Here is a 20,607-nt window from a genome sequence, read left to right as displayed (position 1 = left end):
CTGTTTCAAATTGTTGGCTATTGCAAGCTCTTTCAGGTTGCTATGGTGCCTGTTTGATATGCTCACATCCTTTTTTTTTTTTTTTTTTTTTTGTACTTCCTTAATTTCTGGGACTACAAGACTCTCCAACTCATCTTCTATCTTCCCTGCCCCAGTTCAACTACTTTTTCGGGGAACTCTAGTTCCCTATTATTAGAAAATATTTAGAAACTCAGTTCTGGTTACTACGAATGCTCTTTGGTATTCATTGGGCTATTATTGCTTCTAGGCCCTCTTAGGTAACTCGGAGACTTGGAAATATATGAATGTATTATTAACTCATGCCATACACATTTTGCCTGCCTGCCTGCCTTCCCTCCTTCCATTCTCCTTCCCTTCCTTTCTTCCCTCCTTCCTTCCTTTCCTCCCTCCCTCCATTCCTTCCTTCCTTTCTCTGTCTTCCATCTACCTACCGACCTACCTACTTACCTTTGTACTTACCTACCTATCAGCCTCTGATTCCAACCCAACACCACAGAGCTCATTCCAGCCTTACCACCCTTTCCCTTAATTATAACTTCTTTCACTCGCAGGAAGAAATCTGGCTCTCATTAACTACAGTATATATACTTATTTGTTCCAATACAGTATTTCCATGACGAAGTTTCAAAATTCCCAACCCATACCCCTGGGAGAAACAAATTTATTAATTACCATATAGTATTTATGTTCAGTTCTTTTCACCAATATCCAATGAAAATGCTGTTTTCCAGGTTATGCAGGTTATGTCTTTTCTTCCCCACCCTCTTCAGTGTGCTGTTATTAATTTGTCAAGTGATTAGGTTCATATTTGAAAGTTTGTGTTCCATTTTGGTCCCCCCCCATCCATTAAAAAAATTTACATATTATACAATTCACACTTTGGGGTAGACAAATGAAGAGTCCTGTAACTACTACCACAGTCATGATACACCAGTTGAAGAACACGAGTTGTTTCCAGCTTTTGGCAGTTATGAATGAAGCTGCTTAAACATGTACATATAGGTTTTAGTGTGAACATAAGTTTATCTTGGGTGAATACCTAAGAGTTAGACTGCTGTTTAATTTTATATGAAACTAATTTTATGAGAATATATGTTTAGGGGCACCTGGGTGGCTCAGTCAGTTAAGCATCTGCCTTCGGCTCAGGTCATGATCTTGGAGTCCTGGGATCAAGCCCCACGTCAGGCTCTCTGGTCAGCAGGGAGCCTGCTTCTCCCTCTCCCTCTGCCTGCCACTCTGCCTACTTGTGCTCTCTATCACTCTGTCAAATTAATAAATAAGATCTTAAAAAAGTATATGTTTAATTTTATATGAAACTGTATAATGTATGAAAGCTCTAGTTGGCCCATATTTTTCGAAGCAGTTGTTATTGTCACCCTCTTGTGTTTCAGTTATTTTAATAGGTGTGTAGGGGTATTTCACTGTGCTTTTAGTTTTCAATTTCCCAATGACAAATAAGGTTGAACATATTTTCATGTGCTTATTGCCCTTTTATTTGGTGAAGAGTCTGTTCAAGTCTTTTGCCCATTTTTATGTGTTATAAAGTCTTATTATACATTATAAACTTTTATAAACTTTTGAGAGTTTTTTTTAACATATTCTGGATACAAGTTAGATATGTGTTTTGAAATTATTTTCTCCTAGTCTTTGGCTTGTTATCTTCTCAAGAAGAACAGTTTCTTTGGTGAAGTCTAATTTATCTTTCCTTTTTTAACTGGACTGTGGGTTTCATGTCATATCTAAGAAATCTTTGCTAACCCAAGGTCACAAGCTCTTCTTCCATGTTTAGTTCTAGAGGTTTTATATCTTTATGTTTCACATTTAGGTCTATGACCCACTTTTTTGCGTTAAAATATACGTAACATAGGGGCGCCTGAGTGGCTCAGTTGTTAGGCATCTGCCTTCAGCTCGGGTCATGATCCCAGGGTCCTGAGCCCCACATGGGGCTTCTCCCTCTCCCACTCCCTCTGCTTGTGTTCCCTCTCTCGCTGTGTCTCTCTCTGTCAAATAAATAAATAAAATCTTTAAAAAATATACATGTAACATAAAATTAATCATTTTATCCATTTAGAAATGTACCATATGGTGGCATTTAGTGTATTTGGAATGTTGAACAACCATCACCACTATCTAGTTCCAGAATATTTTTATCACCTCACAAGGAAACCCCTATCCATTAAGCTGTCATCCCTCATCCCCCCAGCCCCTGGCAACAACTACTAATTCCTGTGTCTACAGATTTGCTTATTCTGGATATTTCCTTCAAATGGAACCATATGATACATGGCCTTTTGTAGCTGGCTTCTTTCGTGTAGCATAAAGTTTTCAAAGTGGACATAGTGGCATGCGTCCATGCTTCATTCCTTTTTATGGCTGAATAATATTGCATTGTGTGAATATACCACATTTTGTTTATCCACCCATCAGCTGATAGACACTTGGATTATTTCCACCTCTATGACTATCTATGTTTAAGTTTTTATTCGAACACATGTTTTCAACTATTTGGGGTATACATCTATAAGTAGAATTGCTGGATCATATGGTAATTCTGTGTTTAACTGATTGAGGAACTGCCAAACTATTTTCCACAGAGGTTGTTCAATTTTACATTCCCATAGCAAGGCCTGTAAGTTCCCATTTCCCCATATCCTTGCCAACATTTCAGAATACAGAATTTCTTTCAGAAGAAAAGGAGGGAACACTTTCCAACTCATTTTATTAGTCCAGCATTACCAAATACTAAAATCAAAAAAAGCTATGACACAAAAAGAAATCTGAAGACGAGTATCTCTCACAAACATGACACATTCAAGTATTAGTTATATAGGGGCACGAGGGTGGTGCAGAAGGTTAAGTTTCTGACTCTTGGTCTTGGCTCAGGTCATGATCTCAGGGTCATGGGATCGAGCCCTGCACTGGGCTCTGTGTTCAGTGCAGAGTCTGCTTTAAGACTCACTCTCCCAATGCCCCTTCCCCCTGCTCTCTCTCGCAAATGAATAGATCTTTTTAAAAAAGATTTTATTTATTTATTTGACAGAGAGAGAGAGACAGCAAGAGAGGGAACAGAAGCAGGAGGAGCTGGAGAGGGAGAAGTAGGCTTCCCGCCAAGCAGGGAATCCGACACAGGGCTTGATCCCAGGACCCTGGGATCATGACCTGAACAGAAGGCAGATGCTTAATGACTGAGCCACCCAGGCACCGCTTAAACAAATAAATCTTTAAAAAATATTAGTTACAGACTAGGTGGCTCAGTTGGTTAAGCTACTGCCTTTGGATCAGATCATGATTCATTCTGGAGTGTCAGGATCGAGTCCTGCTTTGGGTTCCCAGCTCAGCAGGGAGTCTGCTTCTCCCTCTGACCTTCTCCCCTCTCATGTTCTCTCTCTCACACACTCTCTCTCTCAAACAAATAAATAAAACCTTAAAAAATATATTAGTTATATATATGTAAATATATTTTATATATTTACATTTATTAAAAGATATAGAAAACATACAGGAGACTTATAAAAGAGATTACACACACAGACACACACACACACACATATGTATATATCACACATCATAACAATGAGGGTTCATGCCAGGAGTGTAAGGCTGTTTCAACATATGAAAATCATTTTAATTTACCATAGTAACAGACTAAGTAAGCCAAGCCATATAATCATCTCAGTACATGCAGAGAAAGCATTTTATGAAGTTAAATATCCACTTATTATAAAAGCTCAAAGCAAACTAGGAATATAATGGAAATTCCTTAACCTAACAAATGGCATCTATATAAAACCTACAAGTTACAGCACACTGAATGGTGAGAAATTGCACACTTTCTTCCTAAAATCAGATAAAAGGCAAGGATGTCCTCTCTGACTACTCCTAGTCAACATTCTTTCTTTTTAAAAAAAAGACCTTATTTATTTATTTGACAGACAGAGATCACAAGTAGGCAGAGAAGCAGGCAGAGAGGGAGGAAGGGAAGCAGGCTCCCTGCTGAGCAGAGAGCCCGATGCGGGGCTTGATCCCAGAACTCAGGGATCATGACCTGAGCTGAAGGCAGAGGCTGTAACCCACTGAGCCACCCAGGCGCCCCCTTAGTCAACATTCTGATGGAAGTCCTAGATAGTGCTGTTAGATAAGAAAAAGAAATAAGAGGCATTCAGATTAGAAAGAAAGAAATGACTCTATTTCCAGATAATACTTTTCCATGTGTAGGGATAATTTAAAAATCTACAACTAGCACTAGTGAGTTTACAAAAGTTTCAGGATATACTGTCAATATGTGAAAGTCAATTATAGCCTATATACCAGTTATGAACAATAGGAATTTGAAATTTAAAAATATAACACATACAATATTACCACAAAGATGAACTACTGAGGTAGATACCTAACAAAATATGTATGGGATCTATATACTGAAAAGTAAAAGACATCAATGAAAGAAATCAATCATCATCTAAAAAAAAAATGGTGGGGGGGGCAGTGCCTGGGTGGCTCAGTTGGTTAAGCCTCTGACTCTTGACTTTGGCTCAGGTCATGATCTCAGATTTGTGAGATCGAGCCCCGTGTCAGACTCTGCACTGGTTGTGGAGCCTGCTTAAGATTCTCTCTCTCTCTCTGCACCCCGCCCCCCTTTCCCTCTCTAAAACATAAATAATAAATGGGAAGACAGACCATACTCAAGGATTGTAAGACTCAAAAAATTAAGATGCCAATTCTCTCCAATTTGATCTATAGATACAACATAATTCCAGTCTAATTCCCAGAAAAACTTTTTTTTAGATACCAACAAAATAATTCTAAAATTAATATGGTAAAATAAAGGAGCAAGAATAGCCAAAACAATTGTGAAAAATAAAACAAAGTTGGAGTATTTGCATTACTTAATTTCAAGACTCACTGTAGAGCCCCAGTTATCAAGACAGTGTGGTATTGACAAAGTACAAGAAATGCAGATTGATGGAACAGAATAGAGAATGGAGAACAATACAAAGAACTCTAAATTTGGCCCACACAAATGGAGTTAGCTGGTTATCTTTCCTGTTAGAGAAAGAAGTACAAATAAGTAAGGACAGGGAGAAGGCTAAAGGAACCCTGTGGTACTGGGTTACTTAATTTTGAGTATAAACTCATGCTTATTTAAAAATAGATACAGCTAAAGAAGTAAAAATAAATATGTATGTATCCATGGGTTAGAATATATATAGGTATTTCCTCACTCTTTGACACTAGTAGCAGTGATATACCAGTAGCAACAAATACACCTCATATCGAGAGTTTGGTTTCTAATGCCACTTTCCAGCAAAGGAACCAGATCTCATTGGAGAAATTAATAGCTGATTCTAGATGTGGAATAGGGAAAATGCAAGATGAGCCTGGGCCAGCCTATACTATACAGGGAGTAGTAAATAAGGAAGTGCCCTCCTTTACAGTAAAAAATGGGGCCATGTCAGAGGGATGCAGGAGCCAACCTCAAAGACCTAAAAATGGCCAAACCTATAACAATTTGTGCCACATAATAAAAAATGCAGTACTGGAGCGTAAACAAAGAATAAAATAAATGTTCATTCATTCATACTGATATAAACAAATAATTGATTAAATAAATGGAGGATACAAAGGGCAAATCTTTCTTGCAGAAGAATCCCAATTAATAAATGTAGAAGCAGGGTGCCTGGGTGGCTCAGTCAGTTAAGTGTCTGCCTTCAGCTCAGGTCATGATTCTGGGGTCCTGGAATCGAGCCCCCTGTCGGGCTCTCTGGGAAGCGGGGAGTCTGCTTCTCCCTCTCCCTCTGCCCTTCCCCCCACCCCACTTGTGCTCTCTCTCATTGTCAAATAAACAAATAAAATCTCTTTAAAAAGGTAAATGTAGAAGCAATAAGGGAAACAGAAGATCACTATTAGAATAAGACAGCCATATTGCTAACGGGAAGATCCACTGATGAATGCTAAAATTACTGAGTAAAACTTTAAGGAAAAACAGGATGTTTGCATAACCTCAAAGTAATTCGCTTGTGGTGGTTTTAAGATACGACCATGAACTCTTTGATACCCCCCCATTCAAAATAGTGGAGCTTAATCCCCCTTCTCCTTTAGTACTGAGGACCTTGACTCATTTCTACTGAAGAGTGTGAAAACAGGAAAAATAGTAACTTTATAACAGAGAAACTTGGGAGATAGCAAAGTAACCAAGGTTAATATCACCAGTAATCAGTCATGTTGATATCAGCTGTCCTGGAATAACACAACGAGAAGGGCACATGATCTCATAACCTCATCCTCTGTTTATGATAAAACATTAGACAAACATAAGATGCATGACTACTCTTCAAAAGTGTCAAGCTCATGAAAGACAGACCAAGAAGCTGTCACAGACTGGAGAAGACTAAGGAGACATGACATCTAAAAAGAAAGTGATATCCTGGATTGGATCCTGGAATAGAAATAGCTGAGTAGGGGCGCCTGGGTGGCTCAGTGGGTTAAAGCCTCTGCCTTCAGCTCAGGTCATGATCCCAGGTCCTGGGATCAAGCCCCGCATCAGGCTCTCTGCTCAGCAGAGAGTCTGTTTCCTCCTATCTCTCTCTGCCTGCTTCTCCGCCTAGAGAGTCTGTTTCCTCCTATCTCTCTCTGCCTGCTTCTCTTCCTACTTGTGATCTCTGTCTGTCAAATAAATAAATAAAATCTTAAAAAAAAAAAAAGAAATAGCTGAGTAAAGGATTCACCTCGCCCAAAGAAAGGTTTGTCCCTTTGCCCTGGCTCCAACGGGGTAGCTTCAGCCTTTTGAGTGTCTTGTTTGATAAGAGAATCTGTTTACCTGAAGGCTTAAGCCATGCTGGACAGTTCATTCTAAAAATGTAATTTATGGTATGGGCTTTGAGGGCTGTGTGGTATCAGCTCAGCCTCTGGAGGGCTAGGGACTATATAGATATATATCATGGGAAAATATATACTTGCTAAAATTAATCAAAAGAAAAAATGGGGCACCTGTTTTGGATCAGTCAGTTAAGCATCTGCCTTCAGCTCAGGTCATGATCCCAGAGTCCTGGGATCGAGTCCCGCCTTGGGCTCCCTACTCAGTGGGGAGCCTGCTTCTCCCTCTCCTCCCTGCTCATGTTCTCTCTCACTATCTGTCACTACCTATGTCTCTCTCTCTCTCAAATAAATAAATACAATACAAAAAAAAAAAAGAAAAAAATGGAGTGGCTATTATAATTTTTTTAACCAGGATAGAGTCATTTCATAATGGAATAAATGGGAAGATATACCCTGTTCATGAATCTGAAAGCCCAATATTGTTAAAATGTCAATTATTTCCAAATATATCTACAGATTCAATTCAATCCCAGTCAAAACCCAAGCAGGCTCTTTTACTACTAGTAACCAACAAACTGATTCTAAAATTCACATGGAATTTCAAAAGACCGGGAATAGCCAAAACAACTGTGGACAAGAAGAGTCAAGTTGGAGGACTTACACTCTCTGAGATCTGACTTACTACGAAGCTATAGTAAGCAGCAAAATGCCATAGTAATATAGAAGCTACCACAATACCAGGAGTGGTACTGGCAGTAAGACAGAAAAACAGAACTGAAATACTTCAAGAAATACTGCCAACTGATTTTTTACAGAGATGGCATTGCAATTCAGTGGAGAAAGAATAATCTTTTTCAACAAATGGCTCTAGAACAATTGAACAGCCATATGGAAAACAAAATGAATTTAAATCTTTTCATAAGACAATATAGAAAGTTTAATCAAAATGGATCATAGAATCAAGAGGCAATAGTATAACATGTCTAGATGAATGCATAAGCTAAAATCTTAGTGACCTTGAGTTTTATAAAAATTTCTTGACCATTAGTCAAAAAGCATGACCTATGAAAGAAAGTATAAATGAACTGGAATTATTAAAATTAAAAACTTTTGCTCTTCTGTTATTCAAATGAAAGGGCAAACCCGGGAGAAAATGTTTGCAAAATAAGTATCTAATGGAGGATTTATGTCTAAGATATATAAAGGACTCTTACAACTCAATAACAAGGCAAATTTAAAAATGGGCAAAATATTTTTTTAAAAGATTTTATTTATTTCTTTGAGACACAGACAGTGAGAGAGAGCATGAGAGGGGAGAAGGTCAGAGGGAGACACAGACTCCCCTTGGAGCTGGGAGCCTGATGTGGGACTTGATCCTGGGACTCCAGGATCATGACCTGAGCTGAAGGCAGTTGCCCAACCAACTGAGCCACCCACGCACCCAAAATGGGCAAAATATTTTAAGGGAAACATCATCCAAGATGATATAAAGATGGCAAAAAAGTGGAAGATTCTCAGCAGCATTAGTTATTAGGAGAGAGTACATTAAAACCACAGTGTGGGGCACCAGGGAGGCTCAGTCAGTTTAAGCGTCTGACTTTGGCTCAGGTCACGATTCTGGGGTCCTGGGATTGAGCCCCGTGTCAGGCTCTCAGCTCAGCGGGGAGTCTTCTTCTCCTTCCCCGCCTCTCCCCCTGCTTGTGCTCTCTCACTCTCTCTCAAATTAATAAATGTTTTAAAAAATTAAAATAAAACACAGTGAGATACCACTTTACTCCCACTAAAATGGCTAGAATTAATAGGAATAATCATACCCAGTGAGGGGAAAGCTATGAAGCAAATGGAACAATTATAATACCGCCCGTGGGAATATAAAATTGGTATATGACTTCAGAAAACAGTTTAGCATTATTTTTTTCCTTCTATTTTTCATTAACATATAGTGTATTATTAGCCGCAGGGGTACAGGTCTGTGAATCGCCAGGATTACACACTTCACAGCACTCACCATAGCACATACCCTCCCCAATGTCCATAACCCAACCACCCTCTCCCTACCCCCTCCTCCCGGCAACCCTCAGTTTGTTTCCTGAGATTAAGAGTCTCTTATGGTTTGTCTCCCTCCCCGATCCCATCTTGTTTCATTTTTTCCTTCCCTACCCGCCAAACTCCCCACTTTCCCTCTCAAATTCCTCATCAGGGAGATCATATGATAATTGTCTTTCTCTGATTGACTTATTTCAGTTTAGCAGTTTCTTAAAAAGTTAAAATATACACTCACCATATGACTAAGCCATTCATTCCTAGATATTTGTACAAGATAAATGAAAGCTATATCCACACAAAGACTTACATATAAACGTTCATATCAGTTTTATTTGTAATATAAACAACCCATTTTAATCAACACATGAATGGATAAACAAATTTGGTATATATGTATATATATACATATATATATATGTTTGTATATAATGAAATTCCACTTAGTAATAAAAAGGAATGAATATAGATGCCTATAGCAACACAAATATATCACAAAAGAATTATGCTAAATGAAAGAAGCCAAACAAAAGTGCCTATTGTATGATTCCATTTATACAAAATTGTAGAAAATGCAACTAATCTATCATGACTGAAAACAGATCAGTGGTTGCCTGTGGATGGGGGAATGGTATAGGGAGGGACAGTTGGATGACAAGGGGGATAAGGAAACTTCTGAGAGTGATGAATCTGTTCATTATTTCTATTGTCATGAAGCTTTTAAAGGTACACATATATGTCAAAACTCATCAAATTCTATTTACTGTGTACTAATTATACTTCAATAAAGCTGTAAAATATACTCTGAGGACAATGGGAGAAATTGGAAAATAGACTGGCTATGAGATATCATAGAATTAGGTTGATAATGATAATCCAGTTATGTGGGAGAATGTCCTCATTTTTAGGAAACGGGTGCTCAAGTATTTATGAGTGTAGCGCTATGTCTATAACTTACCATCAAGTTTTCAGGAAAAAATTTACATATACGTTGTTGAATCTAGATGAAATTTAGACACGTGTGTTCACGGTACTGTTCTTTCTGTATTTCTACACGGTTAGAAATTTGCATAATTAAAATGTGGGAAAAGTAATATTGCTGTATCATTTTATTGCCCCTCCTCCTCTTTGGAGAGAGAAACATCTTTATCCTACAGGAATGCAGGCAGAACTTTTCTGGGAATTTCTCCAGGGAGAAAAACATTCTCTATCTTTATTGCCCAGGAATATAAACAAATCTGAGCACATTGGCTGTTAATGTCCAGACAATAAGAACCATGAGAGATTCATGAAGAACTATCTTTGAATAGGAGGTGGGGGACAATCACTCACAAGCAAAAATAATATTGATATGAAATGAATGTAGACTGGTATGAAATGGGTGGAGGAGATGACAAAGACATATTATATAGGCAATAACTGACATCCTTGGAGAAGAAATGGATCAGAAAAAAAATACATCAGAAAAAAATTTTATAAAATACTTCACTGAAATGAAAGGCTTGAATCACGATCGAAACAGCTCATTGTAACTAAAATTACTTCACAAACATTAAGACCTAGGCATATGCTTCTAAAGATCCTTAACTTCGTGCATAAAAAAGGATTATGGCAGAGAGGTACCAGAAAAAAAAGGAAGGGGATTAGTCTAAGACTTCTCAATGGCATCACTCAATTTTAAAAGAGCAACATTTAACAGATTCTCAGGAAAAGGAAGTAACTTACCAATGAGGGTTCAATCAGGGAAGTGGATTCTATAATTATTATGGAATAAGGAATTTTTTATATGAATTTGACCAGGCACAACCGTGGGGGTAGCTGGGGAAGTAAAGGTATGGAAAGGGGAGTTGGAGGGTGAGAGAAGTCACTAAACCACCCTTTAGAAATGCTGGCATGGGTGGTGGGTAAGTCCCAGCTTGTAGGAAAATCTGAGAAGCCAGGCACATCCAACTGCTGAACTGAGAAGGGCAAGGTAGAGCTTCTAGACAGGACTATGAAAAGCTGCCGCCATTGTGGGCCTCAGCCAAGCATCTGATGGTGGGCCTGGGACCACTGGTGGTCAGCAGTGCTGAGAGACACAAAGAAGGGCTGAATACAGAATGGAAGAGAGTGAGGAAAAATTAAAACGTCCTGGGTACCACTGCATCTGTCCTTCACTGTATCTAATCTTAAACTCGTAGAGTAATGGTTGCTCCTTCACTGTGATCTCCCAAATCTCACACAATCTCTACTTCTGGCCAACTCCAGCCTGGAGCCAAATAGGATTCTTGAAAATGCATTTCTCAGTATAACCCAGACAACAATAGAGTAATACAGCCCAGTGATCTAATATTTTTCTATCGAAAAAGTTTTGTGGTGAAGTAACATTATTTGAGTTCAGAAATTCCTTCAGGTTTGCTCAGTTTTTTTCTTTAGTTAAATTCACTTCTAAAATAACACTCATCAAAGTTAACAGTGACATCCTTATCACAAATTCCTAGAACCAATTTTCTGTTTTCATACAAACTGACCTCCAGTCCGGACAATTCGCCCACTGAAACACTGCTTCCACGGTGTTTCCAACACAGTCTTCTGGGAGCCTCTTGCTCACCTGGTATGTTTTTACCTCTCTGGCTGCTCCTTCCCATTATCCTCTGTAGATGAATCCCTCTTGGCCTGGTCCTCAAATATCGGTAGCACAAACCTTGGTCCTAGGCCTGCTTTTCCAGTTACCCAATACATTTTCTTTAGGTACCTAGATGAGACTAAGATGCCACAGACAAGCTCTCATATCCTGGCCAAGCATAGAGAATTATAGGGGGACCTGAGCAAGTACAGGAAGTGGGGTACATCTAATACTCACTGAGAACTTCTCTTCATGCATAGTTCTAAGTGCTTTATAAAAACAAGTACGTTAACTCCTTGTTATGGGTAATTGTCCCCCCCCCCAAAAAAAAACATGTCTAAGTTCTAACCCACAGTATCTCAGAACATAAAGTTATTTGGGAATTGTCTTTACAGAAGTATTCAAGTTAAAATGAGGCCATTAGGGTGGGCTTAATTTGATATGACTTGTGTCCTTACAAGAAGGGGAAAATCAGACACAGAGACAGACATGCAAAGGGAACACAATGTGAAGATAAACAGGGAGAAAATGGGCATCTAATGTCAAGGAATGCCTGAGGCTACCAGAAACTAGGAGAGAGGCACCAAACAGCTCCTTTCTTAGAGCTTTCAGACAGAATATGGCCATGCTGACTCCTTAATTTCAGAGTTTTGGCCTCCATAACTGTCAGACCAAGCAATTTCTGTTGTTTTGGGCCACTCAAGCTATGTTGCTTAGTTACGGTGGCCCTGAGCAGCTAATACACTTCTCATATCAAATCTAGGAGATGCGTACTAATGTGAACATCCTTTACAGCTGAAGAAACTAGGACAAAAGGATAGCTAACCTGCTTAAGGTAACATAGCTAGTAACTAGTAGAGCTAGGACTAAAACCTTAGCAGACTGGTTCCTGAGCCCATCTACCTAACCACTGTGCAAACTACCTTTTAATATTTTGTTATTAACATATAATGTATTATTTGCTTCAGGGGTACAGGTCTGTGAATCATCAGTCTTACACAATTCACAGCACTCACCATAGCACATACCCTTCCCAAAGTCCATAACCCAGCCACCTTATCCCTACCCCCACCCAGCAATCCTCAATTTATTTCCTGAGATTAAGAGTCTCTCATGGTTTGTCTCCCTTCCCAATCCCATCTTGTTTCATATTTTCCCTCCCTACCCCCCATGACCCCCTGCCCTCAAATTCCTCATATCAGAGAGATCATATAATAATTATCTTTCTCTGATTGACTTACTTTGCCTAGCATAAAAATATTAAGAGATTAAAAGGTGAGATAACTCTTAATATTTTTAACAGCATTGTTCCTAGTGACAAAAAAGTTAAAAAAAGAAGGTGTGTGTGTGGATAAATCTTAATAAGAAAAAGATTGAACAAATTATTGCATATCCATTCAAAATAATTGTTGAGTAATAAAGCAAGATGCAGAGATAGTTGTATGACATGATCCCATTATTTGAAAATCAAGGAAGAAAACAATCTTCATATAGCTTCTATCTGATTATAAGCATGGGAATGTATGTATGTTTATATATAATTAAAAGCACAGATTAAAACACGAAAGTGTTCATAGTAGTCGATTAGTATTGGTTATCTATTGGAGATGAATAGTGGAGGAGGAAATCTGATAAATAATAAATGTGTTAGTTAGCTTTCTTTTGGGTAACAAGCCCCCCAAAACTTAGCACTTAAAACAATCAATACTTAATCCATGATTCTGAGTTGTCTGGGGTGGGTGGGATGGATGGCAGAGCTTTTCTAGTCTGTGCCAGTGTATTACTGATCTATTACTACATAACCAGTTACCCTAAAATTTAGCAGCTTAAAACAACAAGTATTTATTATCTCACGGTTTCCATGGGTCAGGAATTCAGGTGAGGCTCAGAAGGGTATCTCTGGCTGAAGGTCTTCATAAGGTTGCAGCCAAGCTGTCATTTAGGGCTATGGTCTCATCTGAAGGCTAGCCTGGGAAGATATGCTCCCAAACTCACTCCCATGGGTCTCTCCATAGATCTGCCTCGTGAGATGGCAGCTGGCTTCCCCTAAGGTGAGCCATCTGAGACAGTACCTGAAAACAGAAGCCACAGTTTCTCTGTAACCTAATCTTGGAAGTGACATTCCATTACCTCAGCGTCATTCTGTTTACTAGAACCAAGTCACTAAATCCAGCCCCAGCTCGAGGAGGGGATTCTACAAAGGTGTGGCTACCAGGAAATGGGGATCATGCAGGGTCATCTCAGATGCTACTGACCACAGTGGGCTTGACCAGGGCTGGATGGCTAGTATAGCTTCATTTGTATGTCTGGCAGATGAAAATCTGGTTGGTGTAGGGAACTGCAACGGGGATGGTTCACCTCTATGCCATCATGGCTCCATGAAGTCTCTCAGCATCTAACAGCATAACCCAGGCCTTCTCATACTTCTCCTTAGGACAAAGAGGAGCAAAAGTGGGCAAACCTCAGTGTGTCAGCACTTCTCAAACATCAACTTGTGTCGTATTTGCTAATGTCCCATTGGCCAAAGAAATGGCTAAGCCCGGTTTTAAGGGTTGGAGAAGTGGACTCTATCTCTTGATGGGTGAAGTGGAAGAGTCACATTGAAAGGGGGGCATACATTCTGATGTTAATGGCCAAAGGAGACCATTCAGACTTCTGTCTTCTGCCTAGGATGTAGACATCTGTAAAGAGCATAGCTCCCATTCTTAGAAGAAAAAAAATATGGGCAATCTACAAAATGATAATTTTTCTTAACTCATCAAAGAACTAAGACTGCAGAGAACCAATTATCTTGATGTATAAGACAAGTGTCTCAGAGGAGATAGGAAGTTGTCACTGGGTCACCTGTGGCAAAGCAAGAAGGAAGATGGGTCCACAGTACCAGCAGTAAGATTTCAGCAAGAAGTTTTAATGAAGTTCTAAAGGCTGAGTGTGGAATAGCATGAGGATATAGAACCCCTGAGAACTGGAGACCTAAGGGTAGTTGGCTTTCACATGCAGGCTCTTTGCTACAGACCTCCACTGGATGCTCACAAGAAATGATGGGGGTAGGGAGGGAGACCGGAGAAGGCCTCTCTCTGTGGTGTAGGCATGCAAGGGGACAGCCGCTGATACAGAAATGGCAAAAAGCCCCAGTGGGACCTTACTTCCTTACAGAACAAAAGCCTTACACCACTGGGGAAGTGATGCAAACCCAGTCACCCCCAGGACACAGGTGCAGATCCACTGTGGCTAGAGAAAAAGGAAAAGGAAAAAAATCTTCCATTCATGGGGGAAGGGCAGATAATCATCCTGAGCCAAAACACTAAAGGCTGTTTACCAACAGGGAGGAATGGGATCACTGAAAAAACAAAACAAAACAAAACAAAACAAACCCACCCTCAAGACCTAGGGATACAAGTCCTGCAAGACCTAGGGATATAAGTCCTGCCTAAAACTGAGGTTGGCCCAGGACAACTCCTGACCCTTACTCAATCAGGTTACCAAGACCCAAGTAATAACAGCAGTCTACTACTACGGGAGGGACATGGGCATGAAGAGAGATCTTCCCTGAGATGCAGGCACACAGGAAGGGCCTAAAGGCAAGGGTGGTACAAGAATACTGAGAAAAATTATCTGGAAAACCAGTGCCTACCCTAAGCCCAAGGTAATCCTTGAGAAATTTGAAGTCTATAGTTCAATGCAGGTACCACAGCAACAACAAAACCTAAACCCAGTCCAAATTCTGACTAGATGGACTCCCCCTTCCCCGCCTTAATGATTTATCAGAAGAGCAGTCATGACTATTTCCAGGAATAAATATTATTTACCTCGGTTTCTACTCTCCGACATACAACATCTGACATTCAGCCAGAAATTATTAGATGCAAAACAGCAAGAATAAACAGTCCACTGTTAAGAGACAAAGCAATAAAAAAAATCCAGACTCGGCTGACCTAGTCGTTAGTACTATCAAATAGGGAATTAAAATTAACAATGACCAATATGTTATAGAGGATGGTGGGAAGTGTGAACAACGGGTATGAACAGATGGGGAATTTCAGCAGAAAAGATGAAAACTCTTAAGAGTCAGATGGAAATACTAGAAATTAAAAAAAAAAAACAACATAACTGAGATGAAGAATGCCTTTAATGAGTTCATCAGCAGACCTAACAGAAGTAGGGGTTAAACAGACCTAACAGGGTAAGGGGTTAAAATCCATGAACCTGAAGATAGGGTAATAGAAATTAGCCCAACTGAAACACAAAGCAAAATGAAGATCGAAAAGGGACACACATATAGGGAGGGTAGAAATTTGTTAACATTTTTCTATCTAACACTATCTTCTGGTCATTAATTATTTTATATTACCACACCATGCAAAATATGTTCACCCTCATTCCAAGGCCTCCAAATGTCTCATTCCAAATTAGGGCATCAGGCTCAAATACAGGACTTCAGGTCTTCTGTATCAGGTTCAGATGTGGCTGAGACTCCTTGGGTACAATTTCTCAGTTTCTTGATCCAGAGACCTGTGAGCTAAATGACAAGTTATTTGACTATCACCCCCGCCCATACACACACACACACACACACACACACACACACACACAGTGGTGAGCTAGGGACTACTGAACTGCAGTAGATACTCTCATTTAAAAGAAGGGAGGAAGATGAGGCACATCTTAGTCACTGTTCCTTAACAACTCTGAAGTCCCACAGAGCAAATGTTGATAAGTCTCCCCGCTCCAGAAGCACATGATTCTTGACTGGGTCACAGTTCTACCTGGGAATGGCTTCCCAGTCCATTTTAATATATTGTTGTCAGGTCTTCTCTCTGAGACATCCTTCTTTTACCATAAGAAATGGCAGCTGAGTAACTTTCTCTGCTTGCTTCCCATTCATAGAAGGTAGTCCAAGGCTGCTTTTCATTTTGGACTGTTTCAATTCCTTTAAGTCTAACCTGAAGGTAGTAAAACTCTATTAGAAACCTTATAGGTGTTCCACAAATCTCATTTGTATTTACTCCATGCCCCAAATGTCACATTGACAATTCTTTTTAAGACAGGCCCCTCTCTACTTTAGCCATGTGTCGGGCTATTGGACAGATGATGTAATGAAGTTTTTAGAAGCCATTTGATTTAGCTGAGAGAGTCCCCAAAACACCAACTTAAACATTTCACACATTTTAACAGAGGGTCTTAATAGCCATTTCCATGATTTGATCTCTACCCTGAGACCATTTTTCATCTTGAGATTATTTTGATGACTGGAGAAACTTGGAGATGTGAGAAATAGTTATTTTCCAACCCAGCAAGTCCTGGATTTTTTTTTTTATTTCTTCTGAATTCTGCTTGTAAGTGGAACAGTTATTTCCTTAGTTCATCTCTCTTTTCTAGCTGAAAAGTAGCAAATTGATATTTCCAACATTCTGATGGAAATCTCCTTAGCCAGATCCACAAGTTCATTCGGTAGATTCTCTATCTTCTCACAGAGCATGGTGACTGTTTTGCTATTCTTTTCCTTAGTAAATTATATGAGCTGCTGTCTTTTCCAGTCTTTCTTAACAGTTTTCCTCATTGTTTCCAGTCTCCACCTGCCACCCAGGCCCAGAGCTAATGCCACCTGTCTTATGTTTTGTATAATCCCCCCAACAAGTATACACTTTAAGGTATCGCTTAGCGTTTTCCGTGCAACAAACTACCCAAAACTTAGTAGCTTAAAACAAGAAGCATTTTATGTATCTCATAATTCTTTTGGTCGGCTGCAGCAACTGGTATGGCTCTTCTGGCGTGGGCCAGTTTGGCTGGGGCTGGAGGTTGAGGAAAGTCTCACTTTCATGACTGGAAGTTGGTCTAAGAGGCCTCCTATCTGTGCTCGCTCATCTCTGTTTCACGTGGTTTCTCATATCCCCAGCAGAGTACTCTTGAGTTTCTTCATGTGAAGGTCTTAGAATTCCAGAAAGCAGCAAGAGAAGACTCAAGGCAGACTTTTCTCCAGCCTCTTGAATCTCTTTGCAAATGTACGTTGGCCAAAGCAAATCACATGGCCAAGCTCAGAGTCAAGGAGTAGAGAGCTCTCTACCTCTTAATAAAAGAAAGAAAAAAAAAAGAGAAAGAGAGTAACATTGCAAATGGGTAGGCATAAAGGATGGGAGAGGTCTCTGGCTATTTTGCCACTGTACCACAATGAAAGAAGAAAAACAAACGATGTCGTGGAAACCAGTATGAATGCTAAGATTGTATTTATGTGTTCAAGTGACATTATGTCTGCCGATGGGTATATATATAAAACCATAATGACTTTAAAACTGTGGATTCACATGAGGATTCAATAGGAAAGATATTTGATGGACACAGTTATATTAAATTCTAAAAAGAATTTCAATTCAATAACTCCTCCTGTTGTGTAATGGGTTCTGCCACAAACACCCTATGGAACTGAGAGTAGGTCTACATACCAGATACATGATTTTGTTTTCTTCCTTTCATTTTGTTGCCACTTCACATGGCTTAATAAAACACAGTAAACGTGACTGTCCTTCACATACGTTTGTATGTATACAATACATACAAATGGAGCTCCATCTATAAAGAATTTGGTAACAATTTGCTTTATAATACTTTCTATAGGGAGGCTTTTCTGAACGCATCAAACCGACAGCATTTTTCCCAGTATGAATTCTATTATAGTGTGTGAGGCCCTGCAAACATGAAAAGTCCCTTTTATTCGACACATTCGTAGAGGGTCTCTTTTGAATAATTTTTCTCATCTCAGGTGGGAGAGGCTGGATGGATGCTTTGGATCACGCAGCGTATTCATACAGGATCTGTCTTGGATGGATTTTATAACACACACTTGGACCTGACTTCAGTGATAAGGCTTGCTCATTTGAAAGAAAAAGGGTTCCTTTCATGTATGAATATTGCGATGCATGCTCAGGACTGATTTCTGAGTGAAGCCCTTTCCACAGTCACTGCATTTATAGGGTTTATCTCCGGTGTGAATTGTCTGGTGCTTATTGAAATTGGACCGGTCAGTGAATGCCTTCCCACATTCTGCACACATGTACGGTTTCTCTCCCGTGTGAATTCGCTGATGTACTTTGAGATGTGGTTTCTTGGAGAAGGACTTCTCACACTCAGGACATTTATAAGGCTTCTCTGTGGTATGAATTCTCTGATGTGTAATTAACTCTGATTTCTGGATGAAGGCCCTCCCACAATCAGCACAAACATAGGGTTTCTCTCCGGTATGAATGGTCTGGTGCTTATTGAAATTTGACCTGTCCGTGAAGGCTTTTCCACACTCGGCACATATATAAGACTTCTCTCCAGTATGAGATTTCTGGTGAGTATTGAGATTGGACCTGTTGGTAAAGGCCTTCCCACATTCAGTGCATATATACGGTTTCTCTCCTGTGTGAATTCGCTTATGCATCTGGAGTTGTGACTTAGAAGGGAAAGATTTCCCACAGTCACTGCATTCATAGGGCTTCTCTCCAGTGTGGATTCTCTGATGGGCAATCAAGTGTGCCTTCTGGATGAAGGCCTGCCCACATTCAGTACATATGTAAGATCTCTCTCCTGTATGAATTCTCTGATGCATCCTGAGTGTGGATTTTTGGGTAAAGGCTTTCCCACACTCCCCACACTTGTGGTGTCTCTCTCCAGTATGAATTTTCTGATGTACATTGAGGGCTGAGTTCAGGGAGAAGCCTTTCCCACATTCGCTGCATTCATAGAGTTTTTCTCCAGTGTGAGTTGTCTGATGTCTAAGTAGAGAGGACACCTGGAAAAATGATTTTCCACACTCATTGCATTTATAGGGTTTTTCTCTAGTGTGGGTTTTCTTATGCACAATTAATTCTGAATTCTGGATGAAAGCCTTCCCACACTCAGTACATATATAGAGTTTTTCATCTCTGTGAACTCTCAGATATATACTGAGTAGTGGCTTCTGTGTAAACACATCTACACACTTGCTAAGTTCATGAGGTTTTTCCATAGTGTGGATTCTCTGAGGTGGAAAGAGGTGTGACTTCTGGGTGAAGATCTTCCCAAATTCAGAACACATGTCTGCTTTCTCCCCAGCAGGAAATTTCAGATTGTGACTGAATGCTTGTTTGAGACTGAGGACCTTTCCACACTGATCACTTTCACAGAACTGCACTCCTGTATGAGTGTTTTCATGGTTAGTATAAGAAGAGCTCTGTGTGAAAACTTGACCATGTCCAGTATTTTTATCAAAGTTCTTCGTTGCATTATTTTTACTAGGAATATGTATGTCTAAATTATGCCTAAAACTCTTTCCAAATGAGTCACATTTATGGGGTCTTTTCGGTGAAGGAATATGATTTGGGCTTGGATGAACAAATTTTCCACTGTCTTTATATTCAAAATCCCACTCTGTATTCAGTACTTTCTTATTGATGAAAGCAGCATGACTCAGAGGTTTGCTCTGTTTTTCCTGGTATCTTTTTATCTGCTCAGAATCTTGCCACAGTTCTTCTAAAATGGAATACAGTGAGTCATCTCTTGTATCTTCACCCTCCATTTCACCATGAAAGGAAGCTTTTCCAGAAATTCTTTTTTGTGAGGTCTTAATCCCAAACTTCCCATCTAAAAAGAGAAAGAGAGTAAGATTGACAAAATGAATAGGTATCAGAGGATTAAAAGGTACTCATAAGCTAATATAAATTGAACACGTGGGAAACCAGCAAATATGATGATGATGGCCACAATGATAACAAGAAAGACACATACAGCATTTATGTGCCAAATTCCTACATAACATTTATGATGTTCCAAGCATTGCTCTAAGAAATATATATACATATGTGTGTGTGTGTGTGTGTGTGTGTGTGCGTGCGCGCACACACAACCCTACTCACTCAATCCTTTCGAAAGCCACTTGAGGTATTTTCGATTATTATCTCCCTATTGTAGATAAGGAAAGTGAAGCTCAGAATGGTTATTTATATAATTTGCCTTAAAACATATAGTTATTAAGTGTTGAAGACTGGCGTTCAACAGAAGCATTCTAGCTCTATTTTGGTAGGATATAAAGTAGGTGGATAGAGAGATATAAAGTAGGATGGACTGAAGATTAAAAAGACAAAGTTTTTAAGGGAAAATATCTG

General features: G+C 39.5%; 1 protein-coding gene across 2 annotated transcripts in view; it reads right to left on the bottom strand.

Annotated features, from left to right (window-relative positions):
* Positions 1-16,376: 16,376 nt before the first annotated feature.
* ZNF81 (zinc finger protein 81) overlaps positions 16,377-20,607 on the bottom strand; it is a 101,346-nt gene continuing 97,115 nt past the window's right edge. For both annotated transcript variants that reach the window (XM_032842872.1, XM_032842871.1), the window contains exon 6: positions 16,377-20,086. In XM_032842872.1, coding sequence (XP_032698763.1) covers positions 18,378-20,086 — 1,709 coding nt within the window. In that variant the 3' untranslated portion in view covers positions 16,377-18,377. The remainder of the gene's footprint in view (positions 20,087-20,607) is intronic.

Source organism: Lontra canadensis, unplaced genomic scaffold (assembly GCF_010015895.1).
Source record: "Lontra canadensis isolate GAN:19392208 unplaced genomic scaffold, GSC_riverotter_1.0 scaffold134, whole genome shotgun sequence".
Taxonomy (NCBI): Eukaryota; Metazoa; Chordata; class Mammalia; order Carnivora; family Mustelidae; genus Lontra; species Lontra canadensis.
This window is presented reverse-complemented; position numbering and strand designations above follow the sequence as displayed.